The sequence below is a fragment of the Camponotus floridanus genome, unplaced genomic scaffold (assembly GCF_003227725.1).
Source record: "Camponotus floridanus strain SB8 unplaced genomic scaffold, Cflo_v7.5 scaffold86, whole genome shotgun sequence".
NCBI classification, from domain to species: Eukaryota; Metazoa; Arthropoda; class Insecta; order Hymenoptera; family Formicidae; genus Camponotus; species Camponotus floridanus.
The window spans coordinates 553316-572593 of NW_020229856.1; the positions used below are offsets into that span (position 1 = coordinate 553316).

Here is a 19278-nt window from a genome sequence, read left to right on the forward strand (position 1 = left end):
TAAAAGACTAAATTTATAACACCATTTTTGTATCAACATGATGTAACAAATGCATTAAGAATACGTGATGACATTATTATATGATAATGTAACATGATATATTGTGTGTTGATAGTGTGATCTGAAATATGAAAAAATCGTTATAAAATATCGTTAAAATATAATTGAAATATTTTTCAAATATTTCCAAATTTTTAAATATTTAATAATGATATGACCTAATTGTAAATTCAATTACAACAATTATATTATATTGTATGATTTTTAAACACAATATATCATCTTTGCATATGCGAATGACAATTATAACTTACACAATAACGAGAAATGAACGTTTCCAAGTTTCTTGGTATATGTTGCGATAATAATTGTAACTGTATTGTATATTTAATTTGGCGAGTTTTATTTAATGATTAGCGTGCATTTATAAAGTTATCGAAGTACTATTTTTAACGTTATATATGCATATGAATAATATCCTCTTCAGGATGTATTTTTAAGACTACTACTGTGTAATGTTCCAAGATACACTGTAAATATTGCAATTAAACATTTGTAAAGTTAATTGTGTTATATTTCTCTTTCATTTTACCTCGTCAAAAAACATAATATTTGCATGTAAAATTAATATGACTGTTGAGAGAATCAAGAATAAATAAATAAAGTAAAATAAATTATATAGTAAATAAAAATTTTAATTTTAATCCTAATCAATGTTATTATGTAGATCATGATTAATGTAATTTTAATTTTGCATAATTTTAATTAAAATAAATATTTCCCAAATTTCATCCTTTATATAATGATCTGATAATCAATATATATTTATTATTATTTATGATAAAATTATATTATTATATCTATTTTCTAACTAATATAAAGGATAAACATATATACAATTATAAGAAAAAACGAAAATAAAAATGAGATAAATTGTAGATTTGTAGATATCAATTTCAAAATTTTTATAATTACTAAATTTATTAAAAACTACAATATTATAATTGTATCCAGCGTAAAAGCATTCTCGATTACTTACATTTCAGGACTGTTGTAATACGTTAAATGCCGAATACGATGTTTTCAGAACCTAAAAAAAAATTATAATGTAGAAGTTAATAATAAAATTAACATCTTTTAGAATAGATATTTTTAACAAAATAAATTATTAAAATTTTGATGATTAAACTTTAATAAAAATGCAAGTTTAACCATAATTTTCTTACTCGAAATAAAAAATATTCCTATTCTAATGTCTAAAAAAAAAGTCTATTCTATTATAATTTTTCAACAATAATACTAACATTACTATAAGATTGGAGAGAAAAAGTTATCAAGAAGCTGCTTGTAAATTTTATAGGAATTGTACTACGTTTCATTATCATTAAGAGCTCTTTCCTTTCGTTAATCGATAATAAAAACCAATTCATATTGTATACTGCATTTCCTATGCTGTTACTCTATTAAAATTGTGAAAGTAATTATTTAATAATGACATTAATTTATGCATCAATTTATATGTACATTTTATGCATTGTTTTATAATATTTTATATATACACACATATATACACAAATGTTTTCGAAAAAGATTATATACGTCTCGGAAACATTTATAAATTAACAATTAAAAAATCATTGGTTCAAGAAACACAAATTAACATATGACTTGTACAAATGACTTATTACCTTAAGTATTACTTCGTTTCCGGACCAGCAGTAAACGAAGATTTGTGCAAACATACAAACAGTATACATTGACATAGTCGCAACTTCGGAGCCCGTAATATGTGTTGATATATAATACACGCTTGTGCATAATAACAATATACTTCCAAAAAATTGACAGAAAAGTACCTGATTAAATATACTGTTTAGCGTTTTGGCGTAACTGTAATTGTCCCATATTAGTTTTGTACAGTATGATGAAGTTATTATATTGATCATGAATTCTATCATCATCAATTCCATCGACATTCGAGATATTATTTTATATAAAAAGTTCTATACAAAAAAAAGTCTTGAATGTCGCGCTATAGTAAAAAAATAATTTTACTATATATTAAGTCGTAAAAGATTAGTTTGTTGCTTTTTATTCAATAAAATAAAATAATAAATAGATCACAAATCATTACAAATCACAAAATAATTAAACAAATTCTTAGTAATTTACGATTATGATTTTATGAAATCAAATATTTATGCAAAGTTACAAATAATTTTAAAGTATAAAAATATATTTGTCTTCTACATAAATTAATGTAGCTAGTAATTTTATGGAATTGACGAAAATAGAATCATTAAATTATATATCATAATATACATATGTCCAATTGAAAATGTCAGTAATTTTATTTTCCGTTACAAGAATATCATTCAATAAAAAACATCCTAATTATTAAATTAAAATAATGCTTATAATATAATATATATAATGTATATAATGTCTACTAACTTGTAAATACTGAGATGATGCTTTATGTATTTCGACATTGTTTTTCCTTTATCCGATGAAATTTGTGAAAAATACTCTGGACATTGAGCTTTTGTATTAATCGCTAATTGGAGACGACATTCGAAAATCTCAAATTGAACGCATGTTTGCAGAAAAAGTCCGCAAATTAGAGTATCTGTGCCGACACTAATGATAGTGGCAAAAATCGATGTTATAAACTGATGGACAAATGTAATCCAAAACATTAGAGGCTTATTACAATCATATGGCAACCAAACTCTGAATGGCAAACGACCCTGCGTAATATTTATTATTGATCTTATCGTGAAAAATGTCACAGAGCTTGTCGACAAATATGAATACTTAATCGAGCAAGATCTGCGAATAAAAAGAAATTATACAAATACATTTTATGAAAAAAAAATCTCTTCTTTCTCTCGTCAATTTTACATCATAATCATTTAAATGTCACGACAATTACGCGGTCTCACCTGATAAACTCCTCAAATTTCATTTGTATTGCCCCTTCGGCTTCGTTTTGAGGTTTACACGGATCCTTTAGCAACATATCAACTAAATCGATGATCGCATTTCGACGTATTACGGCGATAGTGGCTTTGCAACAAACACTGACAATGGTCATAAACATTAGAGAATTGGTAGCAAAGTCATCTATATTATCAACGATAAAAACGATATCCATGAATTGAGTTAACATCAAAAAGTACACAGCTACTATTATAAAAGTGGTAAACACATTATACAACAGCTTAGCACAGTTCGATGACCATTCGATAGGCCGCCATATACCACTAATCGTATACATTAAAAAATTTAGAGACAGCCTCTGCATATTCGCGTATTTTTAGAAATAACTTATTAAAACATTGCACAAAAGAATATAGTCAACGTAAGATGTTTAAATACGCACTATCCAGAATATTTTGAATACATACATTAATTAATTTGTGATTTATAAACCGAGAGATGTGAGGATTTTAAGCAAAATTTTAAGTTTAATATATACAATTCACTGCAGAATTAAAGCATTATTTACTACGAAACGAAACACGCGAATATTTTTTACAGACGAATTTCGTATTTCCTTTTAATTTAATTTAATTACTTGATAAATTTAATACATCTAAGGCATAAAGATAAAATATATAATTCCATCATGATTTAAGAATTTTAATCTATGGTAATTTAACTTTACTGTAAAATATGTTACTGACTAAATAAAGAAAGTGTTAAAATATTTTTTGCGTATTTAATCGGATATGACACTTTATATTATTATAGTAATAATAAAGTAATAGAATAAATGTACTATATATTAATACAACTCGTTTCAATATCGTGAAGATTGCAAATGCTGAATAAGTCGAGTACGACCTGCTGTAAACTAAGCAAAGGTTCGATCGTACTTCAACTTTGTGTAATTCCTCTACCATTAATTACGGTTATTAATAATTCGATAGAGAGAGATATTATTCGTTTCTTCCGATACGCAATATTTTCCGCACACGTAAATATTGTATAATTGTGAGAAAGTCGCCGTATATTTTAATGATTCGAGGGATACCTTGCTCTCTTACATTCAAACACATTGTCACATTCTCATCGAATAAAATATTTACACGTACTTATGTCATCGACAATTGAATGCAACATTGTATTTCCCATAAAGCCTTGGATAATTTCTCGCATAAAAGCACAAAAGTAATGAAGCCAAAGGGATGTAATAACAAAAAGTCCGTGGTTGTCTCTTTACAAGATTAATGATAGAAGAATTTATGTCTGCTTATCACATGTCTTGCGAGAGATATCGTGTAGAATAAACAATATAAGATAAAATATCATTTCCTAGCATTTTACCTGTTTAATTTTTGCTGATGTAAGAGATAAAATGACTCCGCTTCCTTCAATTTTTGCTGATGTAAGAGATAAAATGACTCCCCTTCTTCACGAGTGACCGCCAAATGGAAGAAATTCAAATCGCCCGATCAAACCACAGACAAAGTAATAATATAGACATATTAGTCTATGTATCAAACATCTCTTCACTCTGATTGACCAATCAAACGTTTCGAAATTTTCGTAGTGTCAAACGGAACGCATCGCTGAATGGAACGATTCGAAGCATTTGTAGTGTCAATGAATATCCAATCTAGAGCGATCTGTCATTTACGCAATCAGCGCCGCTCGCGGATCGATGATGAACTACGGTGAAGCGATGATAAATCGAATACGAAAAGTGTATAGCACAATTTTTTGCACACAAAATTATTTTTATCTCGACTATGCAACACGCGTACGGAAAGATAAAGCACGCGTCTTCGATTATCTCTTTCAATCGCAAAAAAAACGAGAAATTACAAAAAATAAACTAACATAAGATAAATAAAGATAAGCCAAGTAGTACGCTACCTTTCCGCGGCGCTGATCGCGTAGAGCGAGCATCGAGTTGACGTGCATACGTAGAGGAAGCACTCATTGTTAGCCAGCAAAGATGGTGAACCGCGGAGAGACACATGTACGATTTTAACGGTCCGTTGTCTAAATTATCAGTGAATAAGAAATGGAGGTCAATATGTAAGCGGGCGTGAACGGGGCTTGGCCAGCAACTGCGAGTAAACGCGCGTTGTAAGATTCGTCGTGGCATTCGTCGGCTGTGGGATCGCGACTCGAAGGTACGCAAAGGCAGGATGCGCTTTGTTTATGGAGATCAGCTGTGTTTCCAAACATCACATCACTCTTCCTGCTTCGCGCGCTCCGCTAGCGAGCGACGTTGCTATTTTCATCGGATAAAGGTCAACCGAATGCTTGGAACAAAGCGAGGAGCGTCGCACGGCGTCGTATGACGTGTTGCACTCTCGCATCATTGTCCGTCTAGAGAATCCCAAGAAATCTCTGAAATCAAAAAGAAAAAGACAGAACGGGAGATAAAGTGTACCTACTTTAACCAACAACTTATGACTCGAGCCATTATTTCTCTAATTTCTTAGGAGTCGACGTGCTTTCTTTTATGTCCTATTCTATTACGTCGCGTTTCAAGATCAGTTTTATCGTTCAAAAATTGAGAAACTTTTAATAAATGTGCAAATGTTCCAATTTTGATATTGTACAAGCGTCTTTTACGATTTAAGCCAATTGTATTGTTATTTGTATTATTATCGAATACTATATTCAGGTGAGAAAAGAAAGCACAAAAGACAAGTGTATCATATATATATATATAATGTTAAGAAAATGTTCAAGGTGAAATGTGCAGTGAATAATTAATTGAGCAATCAACAAAGTTAATCCTATGATAAAAGATGTATAATAAAAAAATTTCTACACGAGAATGATTTATTCAAATGATATGCATTTGGGACATAGTAAATACGCAACACTGTGTTGTATCTTTAGTTTTGATAACAGAATTGAGAAAACAATTTGTCATTCGAAAAGATATATATTTCATTTTCCATGGAAAAAATCACAGTTGACTATTGTCTGCAAACTTTGCTTTTAAAAATTAATATATAATTTCTTTAAAAAATATTTTTAAATTTTCTAAGGATTTTTTTGTGTGAAAAATATACATTTTTTTTAATGTCAAGAAAATATGCAATTATATGCATATATATAATTAAGAATCTTTAATATTTATTAAAATATTAAAAATATTTTATTACAATATTATTTTATAAAGATTCAAGTATTATTATCATGATTGTTATTCTATTTTTCTATTCTTATTATGACAAATATAATTGTTTATAATATTGTTAATTTTTCTCACTATTAAGTTTAATAATTTATTAACACTGTTATGTTAAAACTGTTGTTTATTATCAATATTCAATTCACAAATGGAAATAATTTATACATTCTTATAGTTAATAAATGACATATATATTGATGCATGATATATATATATATATATATATATATATATATGTAATATGCATAAATAATATTTTTGTTTAAATTTGTTAATATGTTTTTGAATTTTTTTCTATATCTTTGATATTGTGAAAATGTATCGCAACTAAAAATTGTTATGTTTAATAACTGATTCCAGATGCTTGCGGAGCAATCATCAACTGGTAGTTAAATAAACTTAATGACATGAAAGAATGAAACGAGAAACTGTCATTACCTGTATAGAGCCAAATCGAGCGCAAACGGTGAGATTTCATTAACTATTAAATTTATTCCAATCTATTCCAATGCATTATTTGTGTCTACAACAATTCTATTAATATCTTATTTTAATTAAGATGTAAAAATTTGAGGTTTCAATGCAAATTGCATTTGTAGATGACGACGGTATTGGACGGTAGTTATCAACGTATACACCCTTATGAGGGTCAAGAAGAGGATGCGGATGATGACGATGATCGCGAGGAGACTCCTCAAGAATCGGGCGTTATAATCCATGTAGTACCAGAGGGTAACAAAGCACGATGGAATCATATTGAAGATTTGGATTCGTTCTTCGCGCGAATGTATCATTATCATCAGCAGCATGGTTTCCTTTGTATGATGCTCCAAGAAGTTTTGGAATTATTGCAATTCTTTTTCGTAGTCGTCTTTGTTACCTATCTTTTTCACTGCGTCGATTACAGCAAAATATATAAGTACGTTGTATAAATTATAAATATATAACAATTTTTTAAATTCTTGCAAATTATTTTTTGTGATATAACAAGTATTTAATTGTTATGTGTTGTATTTTCAGTGGTGGAGATGTAAATAATAATACCAGCCACAAAAATGACACCGTAGTAAGCTTAGGAGTTTGTATAAAATCAATCTCTTTATTTTATTGGAGTCTTCTTGTTATCGCAGCCATTTTCTTTATCCTTCAATTTGTCAAAGTTCTCTATCACCTGATGCAGTTTTGGGAGATCAAAATGTTTTTCAATACAGCCCTTAAAATTGCTGATAGCGAGTTGGACAATTTCACTTGGCATGAAGTTCAAAAGCGAATTATAGAAGTACAGAAGGAGCAAGAAATGTGTATTCATAAACGGGAACTCACAGAATTGGATATATACCATAGAATATTAAGACACAAAAATTATATGGTAGCTATGATCAACAAATCTCTTTTACCAGTGCGACTAAAATTCCCCATTATAGGAGAAGTTATCTTCTTGACACGAGGATTAAAATATAACATAGAATTATTGTTATTTTGTAAGTATATCCCATAATGTGTGCGATGAATAGATATGTAACATTGCCAAAAATAAAGAATTCATCTTGATTTTTTTCTCTAGGGGGACCATGGTCACCATTTGAAAATAATTGGCATCTAAAGGAAGATTATAAAAAGCTGAATAAAAGGCAAGAACTCGCACGACAATTATCCAAGCACATCTTATGGATTGGTATCGCAAATTTCGTCTTATGTTTTCCTATTCTTCTGTGGCAGATTCTCTACACATTTTTCAATTATGCCGAGGTAAATAATTACTTTTCTAGTTATGAATATACTCAATGTATGTACATTTAATGAAAATTTTAACATAATAATTATACTAATTCTCTAGTGTATAATATATTATAAAAATGTTATTATTATTAACAGACTATTAAGCGAGAACCAAGCGTTTTGGCGATGCGCACGTGGTCTCTATATGGTCGACTATATCTGCGTCACTTCAACGAACTCGATCATGAATTAAACGCCCGTCTTAGTCGCGCGTATCGCCCTGCTTCCAAATACATGAGCAGCTTCACGTCCCCGATAATGACAATACTCGCCAAGCATATCGCATTCATCACTGGTGCTGTATTAGCGGTGCTGTTGCTGATAGCGTTGTTTCAAGAAGGGACATTCTCGATGGAGCGCGTAGTCGCTTATATGACTATGTTAGGTGTTGTAGCGGCAGGTGCAAAGGCAGCAATACCTGATGAAAATTTAGTTTGGTGTCCCGAGACTCTTCTAACCGCTGTGCTAGCTCATACGCATTATAGACCGGACAGTTGGCGGGGTAACGCTCATACGTTGACCACTAGAGCTCAAGTAGCGCAGCTATTCCAGTATCGCGCAGTACATCTCCTGGAAGAATTGATTTCTCCATTCGTGACGACATACATCTTGTGCTTCCGTATGCGACATCGAGCGTTAGAGATTGTAGACTTTTTTCGTAACTTTACTATCGAAGTTGCTGGAGTCGGGGACGTGTGTAGTTTCGCCCAAATGGACGTGCGCAAACATGGTAACCCTATGTGGCAGACTGTAACTCATAGTCCCACAGTTTCTCCGTTGCAGCAAGAGGATCGTACTACTGGATACGATAATCAGTATGGTGTCGATCCCGATAAATATTATATATCGATGTCGAATCATTATACTCAAGCGGAAGATGGCAAGACCGAACTGTCCCTTATACATTTCACTCTAACAAATCCTGAATGGAAACCGCCGTCCCATGCGGAGAATTTTGTGACCGCTTTGAAAGAAAGGGCTAAAAAGGAAGTGACTACGAATTCTGATCCTTATAACAATCCGCTCATAGCCAGTTTAAATAGCTTGTCCGGTCTTGGTGTAAGTATTTTTTTTTCTTTCACTTACTGGATAATTCTATTGGAATTGTTTTTATGCTTTATGTATATTATGCTTTCATGTATTGTTACAGTATAAAGAACATGTATCGAATATTATTCGAAGTACGATAAATCAAATGAGTGTACCCAGTATGAGCAATATTTTTACAAATCAACCAAGTACGTCAGCCACGTCAGTCGGCGTCGATCAATCATTCAATCATTCAAAGTCAACCTTGCATCGAGGTGTAACCAAGAAGGAGGGTCCATTGCATAATGAAAGAGGATTCCTGTACGATCTGCAACAGGGAATATCAAATCAGTCATTAGGTGCTTCTGTATTTGGATCAGGCCACAGTTACATCGAAACACATACAGATCCGTCTGTACCTATAGAATTAACTGCTGCCGACATGTCTTTATCTACATTGTACCTACATGAGCTTCATCATAGACAAGTAAGTATCTCATACAATCTATATATTCATGATACTTCGAGCTACTCGAATGCATGACAAAAAATTATAAGTAAAAATGTTTAGATATATCAAATATATCTGAAAAAAAAAATAACTGAATTCCAGGTAAACAGAAGAGGCTATCAGGAAACGGCAACGAGAAGTATATGGCAGCGAAGCCCGACTCAAGAACTAGCATCGCTTCCCGAAGTTAGACAAGAAAAAGTACCGCTCCTGTTGCATCAAGATTCCTCTTTACGAAAAAACAGAGAATCTTAACACTACGCTTGAAAATTTATTTAAGTAGGAAAGCGTTCGATTCTCTCGCGCAATAATCATTATTTTAGCGGAATAAAATAATTTTCACTTGTTTTATTACGATGGAAAAAATTTACAATTTATTTTATAATAAATAAGTAGTCACAACATATTCGAGAGTGATATAGTCTCTCGAGATGTTACATAGAAAATTATGTCTTCTAAATATTCTTAATATTGTATAGTGCAGAGAAGAGGATATAGGTTTCTTTCTCTTTCTTCTCTGCATATGGCCAACGATTTAATAATGCCTACTCTTAATATCAAGGACCTATTTGAAAACTTATACTTTAACGTTTATACGTAAAACATGTACATTCATCTTATGTTTTATGTAATTGCAGACTCTGTGTAAAAAACATTGATTTAAGAGATTTGACTAGTACAGTAAAGTCTAGATAAACGATAGAGATCTTTGAGAATTATTTTAAAAGAAATGGTATTCTTTCATATTAAAAAAAAAATTTATATAATTTTATACTTCTGACATTATCACGTAAATAATGAGGAAATAGGAGAAAGAGAAAAGAAAAACAAGCCTTTAACTTAAATTATTTTTTTTTTAAATTTCAATTATACTGGCTTCTATGATAGTCTAACTCTTTTATTCAATGAGATTTGTTATGCTACTATTAAAAGTTGGTGTATATCAAAATTCTGTCAAATAGAATACTTCTGACAGATAGAATATTTCGAATTTAAATTAGTTAAACGTAAAGATTAGTATAATTCTTCGATTGAAAACTAAAAGAGATAATGCAACATTTTTATATGCAAATACGAGATAAACGCGTAATTAGTAATGTACGCGTATTTGTCTGATAATTTTAATGACCTCTCAATGCCACGATTCTCTAGTCATACGAAATTAATATCGCGCCGTAGCGTCTTTTTTTTTAGACGAAATGGTCCTATTTATTTTTAACATTTTACTTTTATTACTAGCTATTTTATATGTATGTATTTATATGTATAATATATATATATATATATGTATATAAATATATATATTTAAATATATATATATGTATACATATGTTATACATACATACACACGTATATACATACATACATACATGTATATATATATATATATATATATATATATATATATATATATGTATGTATATGTATATATATATGTAACGGCGGCTGAATATTGATGGCTAGGGTAACTCGTAGAATTACTTGTATATAAAATCGCGATATTTTCAAATGCCGCGATAGTTGAATGACAAGTTGCGCCTTGTTCTTTGACACAATGGAGGTTGTTACAAAGTATATTAAGACAAATCTACTCTACTCTTTACTTATCCTTTGTTTATATACAACATTTAGTAACTTAATAAGACATCGATGATTTGTAAAGTGAATTAACAGGTAATAAGTAATATTAAATAAGAAAATACCTTTTTTGCTAAATCTTATATCGATGTGATTCTCATAAGATGAGAAATTAGTATTGTAAGACAAATCTGTAATTATAGCACTTTAACAAAAATAAATAAATTTCATAATAAACTAATCTCTAATTATATATTTATACTATGTCCATCGCTCAAAATCAACTATTACAAACCATACAGCACAGGACAATGTCATTACAATGTTATAACAATATTAATAATATTGCTGCAATATTCTGTGTTGAATAAGAAGTTTGTCGAATGTATATAAATATAATTACTGTAAAAAATGCTGCTTTTAAATGTATCATTGATTTTCAATAACTTTTGATATGAAAAGCTCTTGTTTTGCTTCGTTTTTGTTTTTTTTTTTTATGAGAATTATATCGCATAGATATATGAAAAATGACTAGCGGTAAAATGCAAAATATGAGCGCCTGCCAAGAAATTATATCGTCAACTGCAAAGTTGGTGGATGTTTCCAAATACAATTTGCGATGTAATCGTAATGTCAGTGAAAAAATGACAAAAAAGGACTTTATTTACGATATCCGTACCCCTACACAAACCATGAAAAAGGTATTTATGCTAATTGACGCGAGAGCCTTACTTTAGCGATTTATTTTTTGGGATGTGAAAATTATTCTTAAAAAATTCAAATATACTGAGAAATTTAAAAAAAATTTGCACATTAATTGATTCTTAAAACACACATCTCGTCAAAATAAAAATTTGTAATCTGCACAGTTCGAGATACAGAAACAACCTATCATACTACCGATTCAACTACGACGGAAACAGACCACTAATTCAAAAATGCCACAATACACAGTAATTTCCGAAAAATTGGACCGTGGTGATAGTGGCGATGCGACCGTTGTAAGTAAACATTATTTATAAAAAAGTTTGAAACTTTTATTCTTCTACTACATATATTATCTAAATGAATAAAAAATAGTAAAAAATAATAGAATTATTATAAAATTATTCAAACATTTTTCCTTTAATGCATCAAAAAAACTATCATTTAAATATTGTGTACTTTTTTAATATATAGTACATTTTATTTTAATGTATTTGTTTTACCCTGCATTTTTAATTATTCTAAATTATTGTAACTGTTGCAATTTTTAAATTAAAGTGAAAAATGAAAGATTATTTCACTATTTTTAATATGGAAGAAAAACCTATTACTTTTTTTATAAGTATCAGAAACAATATTTCATCACCATTAAACTTTTTTCAGGTTACTGATCGACGCACTTTAGAATATAAATGTAATTTTTGTCACGAGCCAATCGCTACTTTACTTTCTCTATCAACTCATGTAAAATTTCATTGTCAAAGATATTGCAAAATGTGTTATTGGATTCTGCGCGAAAACGAGACGATGGAACAACACATCGATAATTATCATCGAGTTGAGGAAATTATATATATATAATAAACTTATAAAGATTCCATTAAAAAAAAACATTACATTCATATTCCAAATACATATTTATATATTAAATTATGTTATAATCTAAGCAAAGAATATAAATTATAAAATAAATAATTTTGAAAAAAATTAGAATTCTTTTTGCTATATCTAGGACACTCGGCATACATGTCGCTCAAGATATCATGTTTTTACTTTTTTTTTAAACATATGTGTAACATGCGTTTCTTGATTTTATTTTACTCGTACGGTCGAGATTTACTTATATGGTAATGGTCGCGCGAGAGAATATTATCACGCAGGTGTAATCTTTTGTCGAAGCGGAAACAATAAAAGAAATGAGCTGAGGTGCGTTTTTGGTCCGCGTTACTTTCCCATGAGACTGACATGATATATCACTCGGGCCTTCAGCGACTATAAACGTTCTGAAATCGTATAAAAGGGTCGCGATTGTCAGAGTCCCGGATGAATAAACATAAGGGAAATTTTCAAGAGAGAGAAAAAACTTTTGGAGGAAATAATTTATATTCGCAGATAATTTATCTAGGAAATAAATCAGGTTGAGATAAAATTATACTTCCTCTGATATATTATTATATATAGAAGGCGTCTCACATGGATTTTTTAAAAATTGAATTTATAATGTACAAAAGAAATTATGTTTATAAATAATATTAATATAATATAGATATAATAACGATAATTTTATTATAAATAAATATAAAATATTTATATATAACAAAAGACTTGAAAAAATCGAATAAAAGCTATTGAAAGATTAAATTGTCGAAATGTAATATATGAAAAATGAAAATAAAGTCTCTACTAAACATACATTTTTATATTTTCTACACTTTTTGGAGCTCAAGGTGCGCATTGCATCTATTTCTTTATAATATATTTTTAATATATAAATAATATGTAAATATTAAGACAAATCAAATTATTCTAAGAAGCTCTAAGAAACATCCTATGAAGTTTAATGACTGATGCACTTACATTATTTATTAGCCTCACATCATAGACATCTAAATGCAGTCATATCCATATTTGTAAAAATCGTGTAATGCCTACAGATAGGTGATTTTTTCTCAGATAGTCCTTTTTCCCTCGAAGTTTAATAGTTCCGGCGTTACGATCTTCAAAGTGGCATTCACACTTTCGCAGCAATTACTGCAAACAATGCTTTGTCCACGTACCGAAAGGTCCTTTGCTAGAAGCTTGATAATCTGTAAAGTAAATGACTTCATATTAATTATGACTATGACTATTGATATTAATTATGACTATATATTAATATGACAGGAAGAGAAATGCGTACATATCTAAATATATTCTGCGTATAAATGAAATATTATCTGTAACGCACGTTTCTTTTATTATGCATTTTATATTGTCTTTTTATTTTGTAATATTATTTGTTTTCTTTAAAATAATAAATCTTCAATTTTTTGTTATAATTAATTACCTTATTATTAATTATTAATTATTGATTAATAAATTAATAAATTAATAGATTGTTAAATTAATTATATATTTAAAAAAATAATTAATTATTAAAGTATTGATTATGATAAATATCGAGCACATTAATTTCTACCTGTATTATAACTTAAATATTTTTATACCAAACATTAATATCATTATGTTTATATCATTACGTTAATTAAACGCGTTTAGCAATTTCAGAAAAGTTTATTTAACATTTTAATTAAAATGCTTTCAATGCGTAACCATACATCCATATTAAAAATTAATTAAATTAACAAAATTACTTTATACATTCTTATTAATGCATTAACAGACATATTGCGATATATATCTGTCATTATTAATTTATAATAGTCTAAAAATAAATTTAATTGGTTATTTAATGCTTTAAAACTATGCTGAGAGAAGAGAAGATTTAATTTTAAATCGTCTTTTTTTCAATCGATCGCAAAATAGAGGAACGCATACATCGATCATCAATACTACTCAGTTATTATCATCTTCTTCTCATGTCTGTTTGTCTGCGACATTTCCCTGACCCTACCTCAAAACATCTTATGTCAAAGTTTAGATCTTTTACGTCGACTACGAGTAAGACCTTATTATATACCTTAGCAACCGTAACATCGATCCTCTTCAGATTCTTACAATCAAGTATCACATTGCATTCACTCTCTCCAGAAAGCCTCATTATGTTAGCACGCAGTCGTTCTGCCGCTGGAAAAGCTACCGCCTCTTCGGGTATTACAACTATTACGGTTTCCCCATCAATCTGCATTAGACACAAAGAAAACAAAATGTAACTCGTTTATATAGATGGTTCTGCAACCATCTTATAGTAAGAAATTATTAATATATAATTATATATAATTATAGACAATCTCGGAAATTTATTTTCAAATATAATATAATTGAATTATTAATATTGAGAACTGGATAAATAAAAAAAGATATATTAACAATAATATATATATTAAAATATATATAATAAAATATGATTTCAAAATATAAAATATTTTTGATAAGTTTTAAATTTATTGATATCCGAATAAGACCGAAGAAAAAAAGTATGGAACAATGTATCAGTTTTATTTGTATATTGATTCCCGAACCAACATAGAAAATCAATTTAAATCAACGAAATAATAGATCGCACTGTTCAAATATAATAAGGGCATAATCAAATTGAATTAAGCTAAAAATATGGCATCAGTGACATAAGATGACAACGCTACAATATATCTATTATATATGTATGCATATTTTCTCTCTTTCGTATTAATCAATTGAAAGAAGGCTTTTACTTCATTATAAGCATTGATAAAGTATTTACAATATATTAACTTTCAAAGGAACACATACGTATTAATTAATTGAAAGAAGGCTTTTACTTCATTATAAGCATTGGTAAAGTATTTACAATACATTAACTTTCAAAGGAACACATACATATTTTTGATATCAAATTCAATATTATTCATTATTCAATATTAAAAGATGGACCATTATCAACTCATTATTACTATACCTGTTCAATTTTCATCTCAATGATAGGTCGCGCTGAGTAATATAATAAAGCTATAAGATTGACAACGATGCCAATTAAGATACCATACTCCAAACCAAGAAAAACACATGGAATTAATGTCAGCATCATCACAAAGAAATCGATCTCTAAAAATATATGCTTGGTTATACATAGTTAATTTTTTCTAAATTTTTTCTAAATAGCAATGTCTAAAGAAAGCAAATAAATACAATTTTTGTAAATCGCAATTCTCGTAAACACAAAAATATTACATAAATTATATATACATACATATATATATATATATATAAATTAATAGACAAATAATAATTTTAGTATCACATTGATGAAAAAAAGTTTTCATTTAAAATGTTATCAAAATATAAAGCATCAAGCGATATTGATCAAACGATCTCAAAAGGGGAACAGACGACACTGCTCCCTCTTAACAATAAATGTCACAAGGACGCGTTCGAGTATTATTGTTTCACGCTAGCTTCCCGAGAACGAATAGACTACGAATGGAATCTGGGTGTAAGTGGTGCTCTCGTGCATTGACGTCGGCTCCTTTGTGCTATCGTTGATACCACGTTGGTTAAGTTGCGTATAGATCAATTGAACCAAGAGTAAGAGAGAAAGAGAGAGAAAAACAGAGAGAGAGAGAGAGAGAAGGAAGAGGTAGTTCATTTTGAAACTTACTTTTGGCACGCCATAGTAAAACGTATGTCGGAAAATCAAGCATGTAGTACATGGCACATATGATGAGGCCGGCGAGCGTCGCCTTTGGTATAAAGTAGAAAGTAGAAGTCAATAAACTAACCGCGAGCAATACCAGACCGCCTGTAAAAAGATTCTACAATTATAATTAAGAAAAATACATCGAGGAAATACAGTCATTCTTCGTTAAAAAATTCACTAAAAATTTGCTGGATAATTCTTATCTATTCCAAAATGGAATCAGTTCCATTCTTCTTAAAATAAATTTGTATAAAATAAAACTGCTATCGTTGCACTGAGAACAATTCAGATAAATTCTAGGATACTACAGGGAGATATTTTTCACATGCCAAATTGATCTGTATTTAAATCACGTTGGATTCAAAGATGAAACAATTTTTGTTCACCACTCACGTACCTGTAAATATTCCTCCCAATGGAGTTTTGACACCCGATGCATCATTGACGGCCGTTCGTGTGAAAGATCCTGTAACTGGCATCGAACGGACAAACGATCCGAAAATATTGCAAATTCCTAGGGCGATCATCTCCTGCGTAGCATCTAAAGGTTTGCCCTTTCCTAAAATATAACTCGTATTCTATTACTTGCATTAAGAATAAATAGACTCAACTTTTGTAATTTTTTAAAAAACGATGTCACGTAAAACAAGATAATAAATGCTTTTACATTAATAAAAAGTAGCGACAAAAGTATTTTTTTTAGAAAAATGCGACATGCAAAAGCGCATCATGCGCTTTTAAGAAATTTACTTTTATTATAAGATCTTTATTGCCTACAATTTTGTAAAGGTGACAATAACAATCATGTAACAAAAATCTAGTTACTAAAAGCTTTTGCAATGGCCATATGCTCAATGGTCGATATGATTGGTATCGTAAACAATGTTGTTCCCATTGCGGTGGACATTTCCAAAAAATTATATGTACTATTTTGAAATGTGGTAGAAAATGGTGGAGGAGCGAACGGTGGTAAACCCTGACCCATCGAACCTGCAATATTTTGTTTATTGTTACATAACAAAAAGTGAAAAAAAATACATTTTAATCATAATATCAGGAACATTATATGTTGTCAATATATTAATATCTTAAAACAAGTCTCTGCTATTCTGCAATATTTTTTTGGATATCAAAAGGAAATTACTCTTTTTCATAATCATTAATATTTAATAACCTTAAGATTCTTGTTTCAAGAAAAGAGATAAATATAATAATTAATATTAATAATAATTTAAAGCTAGTAAAATAGTCAAGTAATTTTAACAACAAAACATTTCTAAAAAGTCAATCTAATCCTCGGCGCAAAACAGATATTGAATGTGCGAAATTGAATGATTAATCGGCCAAAACAAGATTTATTATCACAAATGTATTCCCCGTTATCCTGTCATTTCGCGTTCGATAATATGATAAATGTTCTATACTCAACTCTGTAATTTCGAAAAATATCGACAGAAGAAAATTAAATAAAAGATAATCAATTTTTAATCTGGTGACCAATTACTATATTTAATTTGTAAAGTTTGCTTTATTTGTAATTCATACACAATATTAATCAAGTAATTTTAATATTAAGTAAAAATGATTTAGCCTTACTTACCCGTTAATTTGAAAGGATTTTGATTGTTAATATAAAAAATATACGCCATAACAGTGCCTATAATTACGACTAATGCATTGCGAGACAAAGCAAGGAGCCATCCTATTTTTTGAAAAGTTGTTCCTATACGCCGTCCTGGTATATTCTGTGTGTTGAAAAAAGAAAAACGTTAAAAAAATAACATTTTATCATAAAATATTTTTAATTTCCTGCCATATGTTTTACATTTTCTGCTATTTCCTGCTAATATATATACTGCTCATAATTATATTCAATTATTAAAATATTTAACCCCAAAAATTAAAAAGAAAAAATTATAGTGACATTTAATTGAATTTTTACTAAAGAAAATATATCGACTTTATCAGCCAAAACAAATTGATAAAGTTTTTATATTGCAACATTTCTTGTAGTGTATATATATATATATATATATATATATATATATATATATATACATTTATACATGAAGTATAAGTTTATTTATATAAAGTAAATAATTTTATTTGACTTTAATAAAATTAAACGTTCCAAAAACTTGATTGAAATTTGAAGAAAATTGGTGAAATTTTAATTTTACCTTGAGCAACACTAGCACAATGATTGTTGCAATGCCTAACAAAGTATCTTGATATCGAATCTGATAGAGGTTTTTAAATATCACTATCAGAGAATCCAAAAAACTTTCACTTTTACCAGGAATGCCCAAAAGGGATTTAAATTGCGAGGATGCGATGTTGATCGCTGCGGCTGAAGTAAAGCCAGTGATCACCGGAAGTGATACGAAATCCAATAGAAATCCTTCATAATAAATACGTTATATATTATTAGGAAAGAAATACATAGCATAGCAGCAACATTTTTTATTGGTATTATATTTTCTATTATAAAATATGTTTTTTAAATTTATTTTTCTTATTTTTTTTAATTAACATGCACAATATCATAAATAAACGTACCTAAATGAAAAATTCCTAGAAGCGCAATAATACATCCTTTTAGAAAGGTGATTAGTATAGCTATATCAGCACCGTATTTTTTAACTAACGGTTGAATCATGGTAGCCATTATGGCTGTCGGACCAATAGTAATATTTTCGCAAGAACCAAAAATGATATATATAAATGATGCCATAAATGCTGCGTACAGTCCATACTATAAAATTGTAACACACATTATAGAGAAATTAAAAATACAATTATTCAGAGACATCGTTTAAATTAATTAAAAATCTCATACATCAGTATCAATAAAAATATTATATATACTCTAGTAGTCAGTCTTATTCAGAAAAG

The 19278-nt window shown here is 29.1% G+C and overlaps 4 protein-coding genes across 18 annotated transcripts in view; 2 read left to right on the forward strand and 2 right to left on the reverse strand.

Annotated features, from left to right (window-relative positions):
• Window positions 1-5: 5 nt before the first annotated feature.
• On the reverse strand, window positions 6-3492 carry LOC105252898 (odorant receptor 4). The gene is made up of 6 exons (XM_011260550.3): window positions 2946-3492; window positions 2455-2832; window positions 1689-1890; window positions 1305-1460; window positions 1040-1090; window positions 6-530 (listed from the first exon to the last, which is right to left on the reverse strand). Exons 1-5 carry the CDS (start codon window positions 3305-3307, stop codon window positions 1043-1045), a joined length of 1146 nt encoding a protein of 381 aa, XP_011258852.1. The 5' UTR covers window positions 3308-3492; the 3' UTR covers window positions 6-530; window positions 1040-1042.
• Window positions 3493-4929: 1437 nt separating this feature from the next.
• Window positions 4930-10318, forward strand: LOC105252894 (autophagy-related protein 9A). 2 transcript variants are annotated; one of them, XM_011260530.3, is made up of 8 exons: window positions 4930-5406; window positions 6527-6632; window positions 6766-7085; window positions 7187-7647; window positions 7731-7915; window positions 8042-9004; window positions 9096-9461; window positions 9588-10318. In XM_011260530.3, the coding sequence occupies exons 2-8, from the start codon at window positions 6582-6584 to the stop codon at window positions 9738-9740; spliced, it is 2499 nt and encodes an 832-aa protein (XP_011258832.1). In that variant the 5' UTR covers window positions 4930-5406; window positions 6527-6581; the 3' UTR covers window positions 9741-10318. The 2 variants fall into 2 exon arrangements, with proteins under 2 accessions (XP_011258832.1, XP_011258831.1); XM_011260529.3 differs by having other exon boundaries at window positions 4930-5147.
• Window positions 9130-19278, reverse strand: part of LOC105252896 (sodium-independent sulfate anion transporter) — a 35171-nt gene continuing 25022 nt past the window's right edge. For 13 of the 14 annotated variants that reach the window (XM_025414664.1, XM_025414665.1, XM_025414663.1 and 10 more), the window contains 10 exons: window positions 18943-19138; window positions 18564-18784; window positions 17984-18128; window positions 17209-17373; window positions 16781-16942; window positions 16345-16485; window positions 15646-15791; window positions 14728-14889; window positions 13626-13855; window positions 9130-9302 (listed from right to left, as the gene is read on the reverse strand). In XM_025414664.1, coding sequence (XP_025270449.1) covers window positions 13718-13855; window positions 14728-14889; window positions 15646-15791; window positions 16345-16485; window positions 16781-16942; window positions 17209-17373; window positions 17984-18128; window positions 18564-18784; window positions 18943-19138 — 1476 coding nt within the window. In that variant the 3' untranslated portion in view covers window positions 9130-9302; window positions 13626-13717. Of the gene's footprint in view, window positions 9303-12750; window positions 13052-13625; window positions 13856-14727; window positions 14890-15645; window positions 15792-16344; window positions 16486-16780; window positions 16943-17208; window positions 17374-17983; window positions 18129-18563; window positions 18785-18942; window positions 19139-19278 lie in introns of those variants that run through there. The other variant, XM_025414666.1, reaches the window with a different exon arrangement.
• On the forward strand, window positions 10907-12639 carry LOC112639748. Its single transcript, XM_025414677.1, has 3 exons — window positions 10907-11764; window positions 11933-12064; window positions 12432-12639. The coding sequence occupies exons 1-3, from the start codon at window positions 11591-11593 to the stop codon at window positions 12627-12629; spliced, it is 504 nt and encodes a 167-aa protein (XP_025270462.1). The 5' UTR covers window positions 10907-11590; the 3' UTR covers window positions 12630-12639.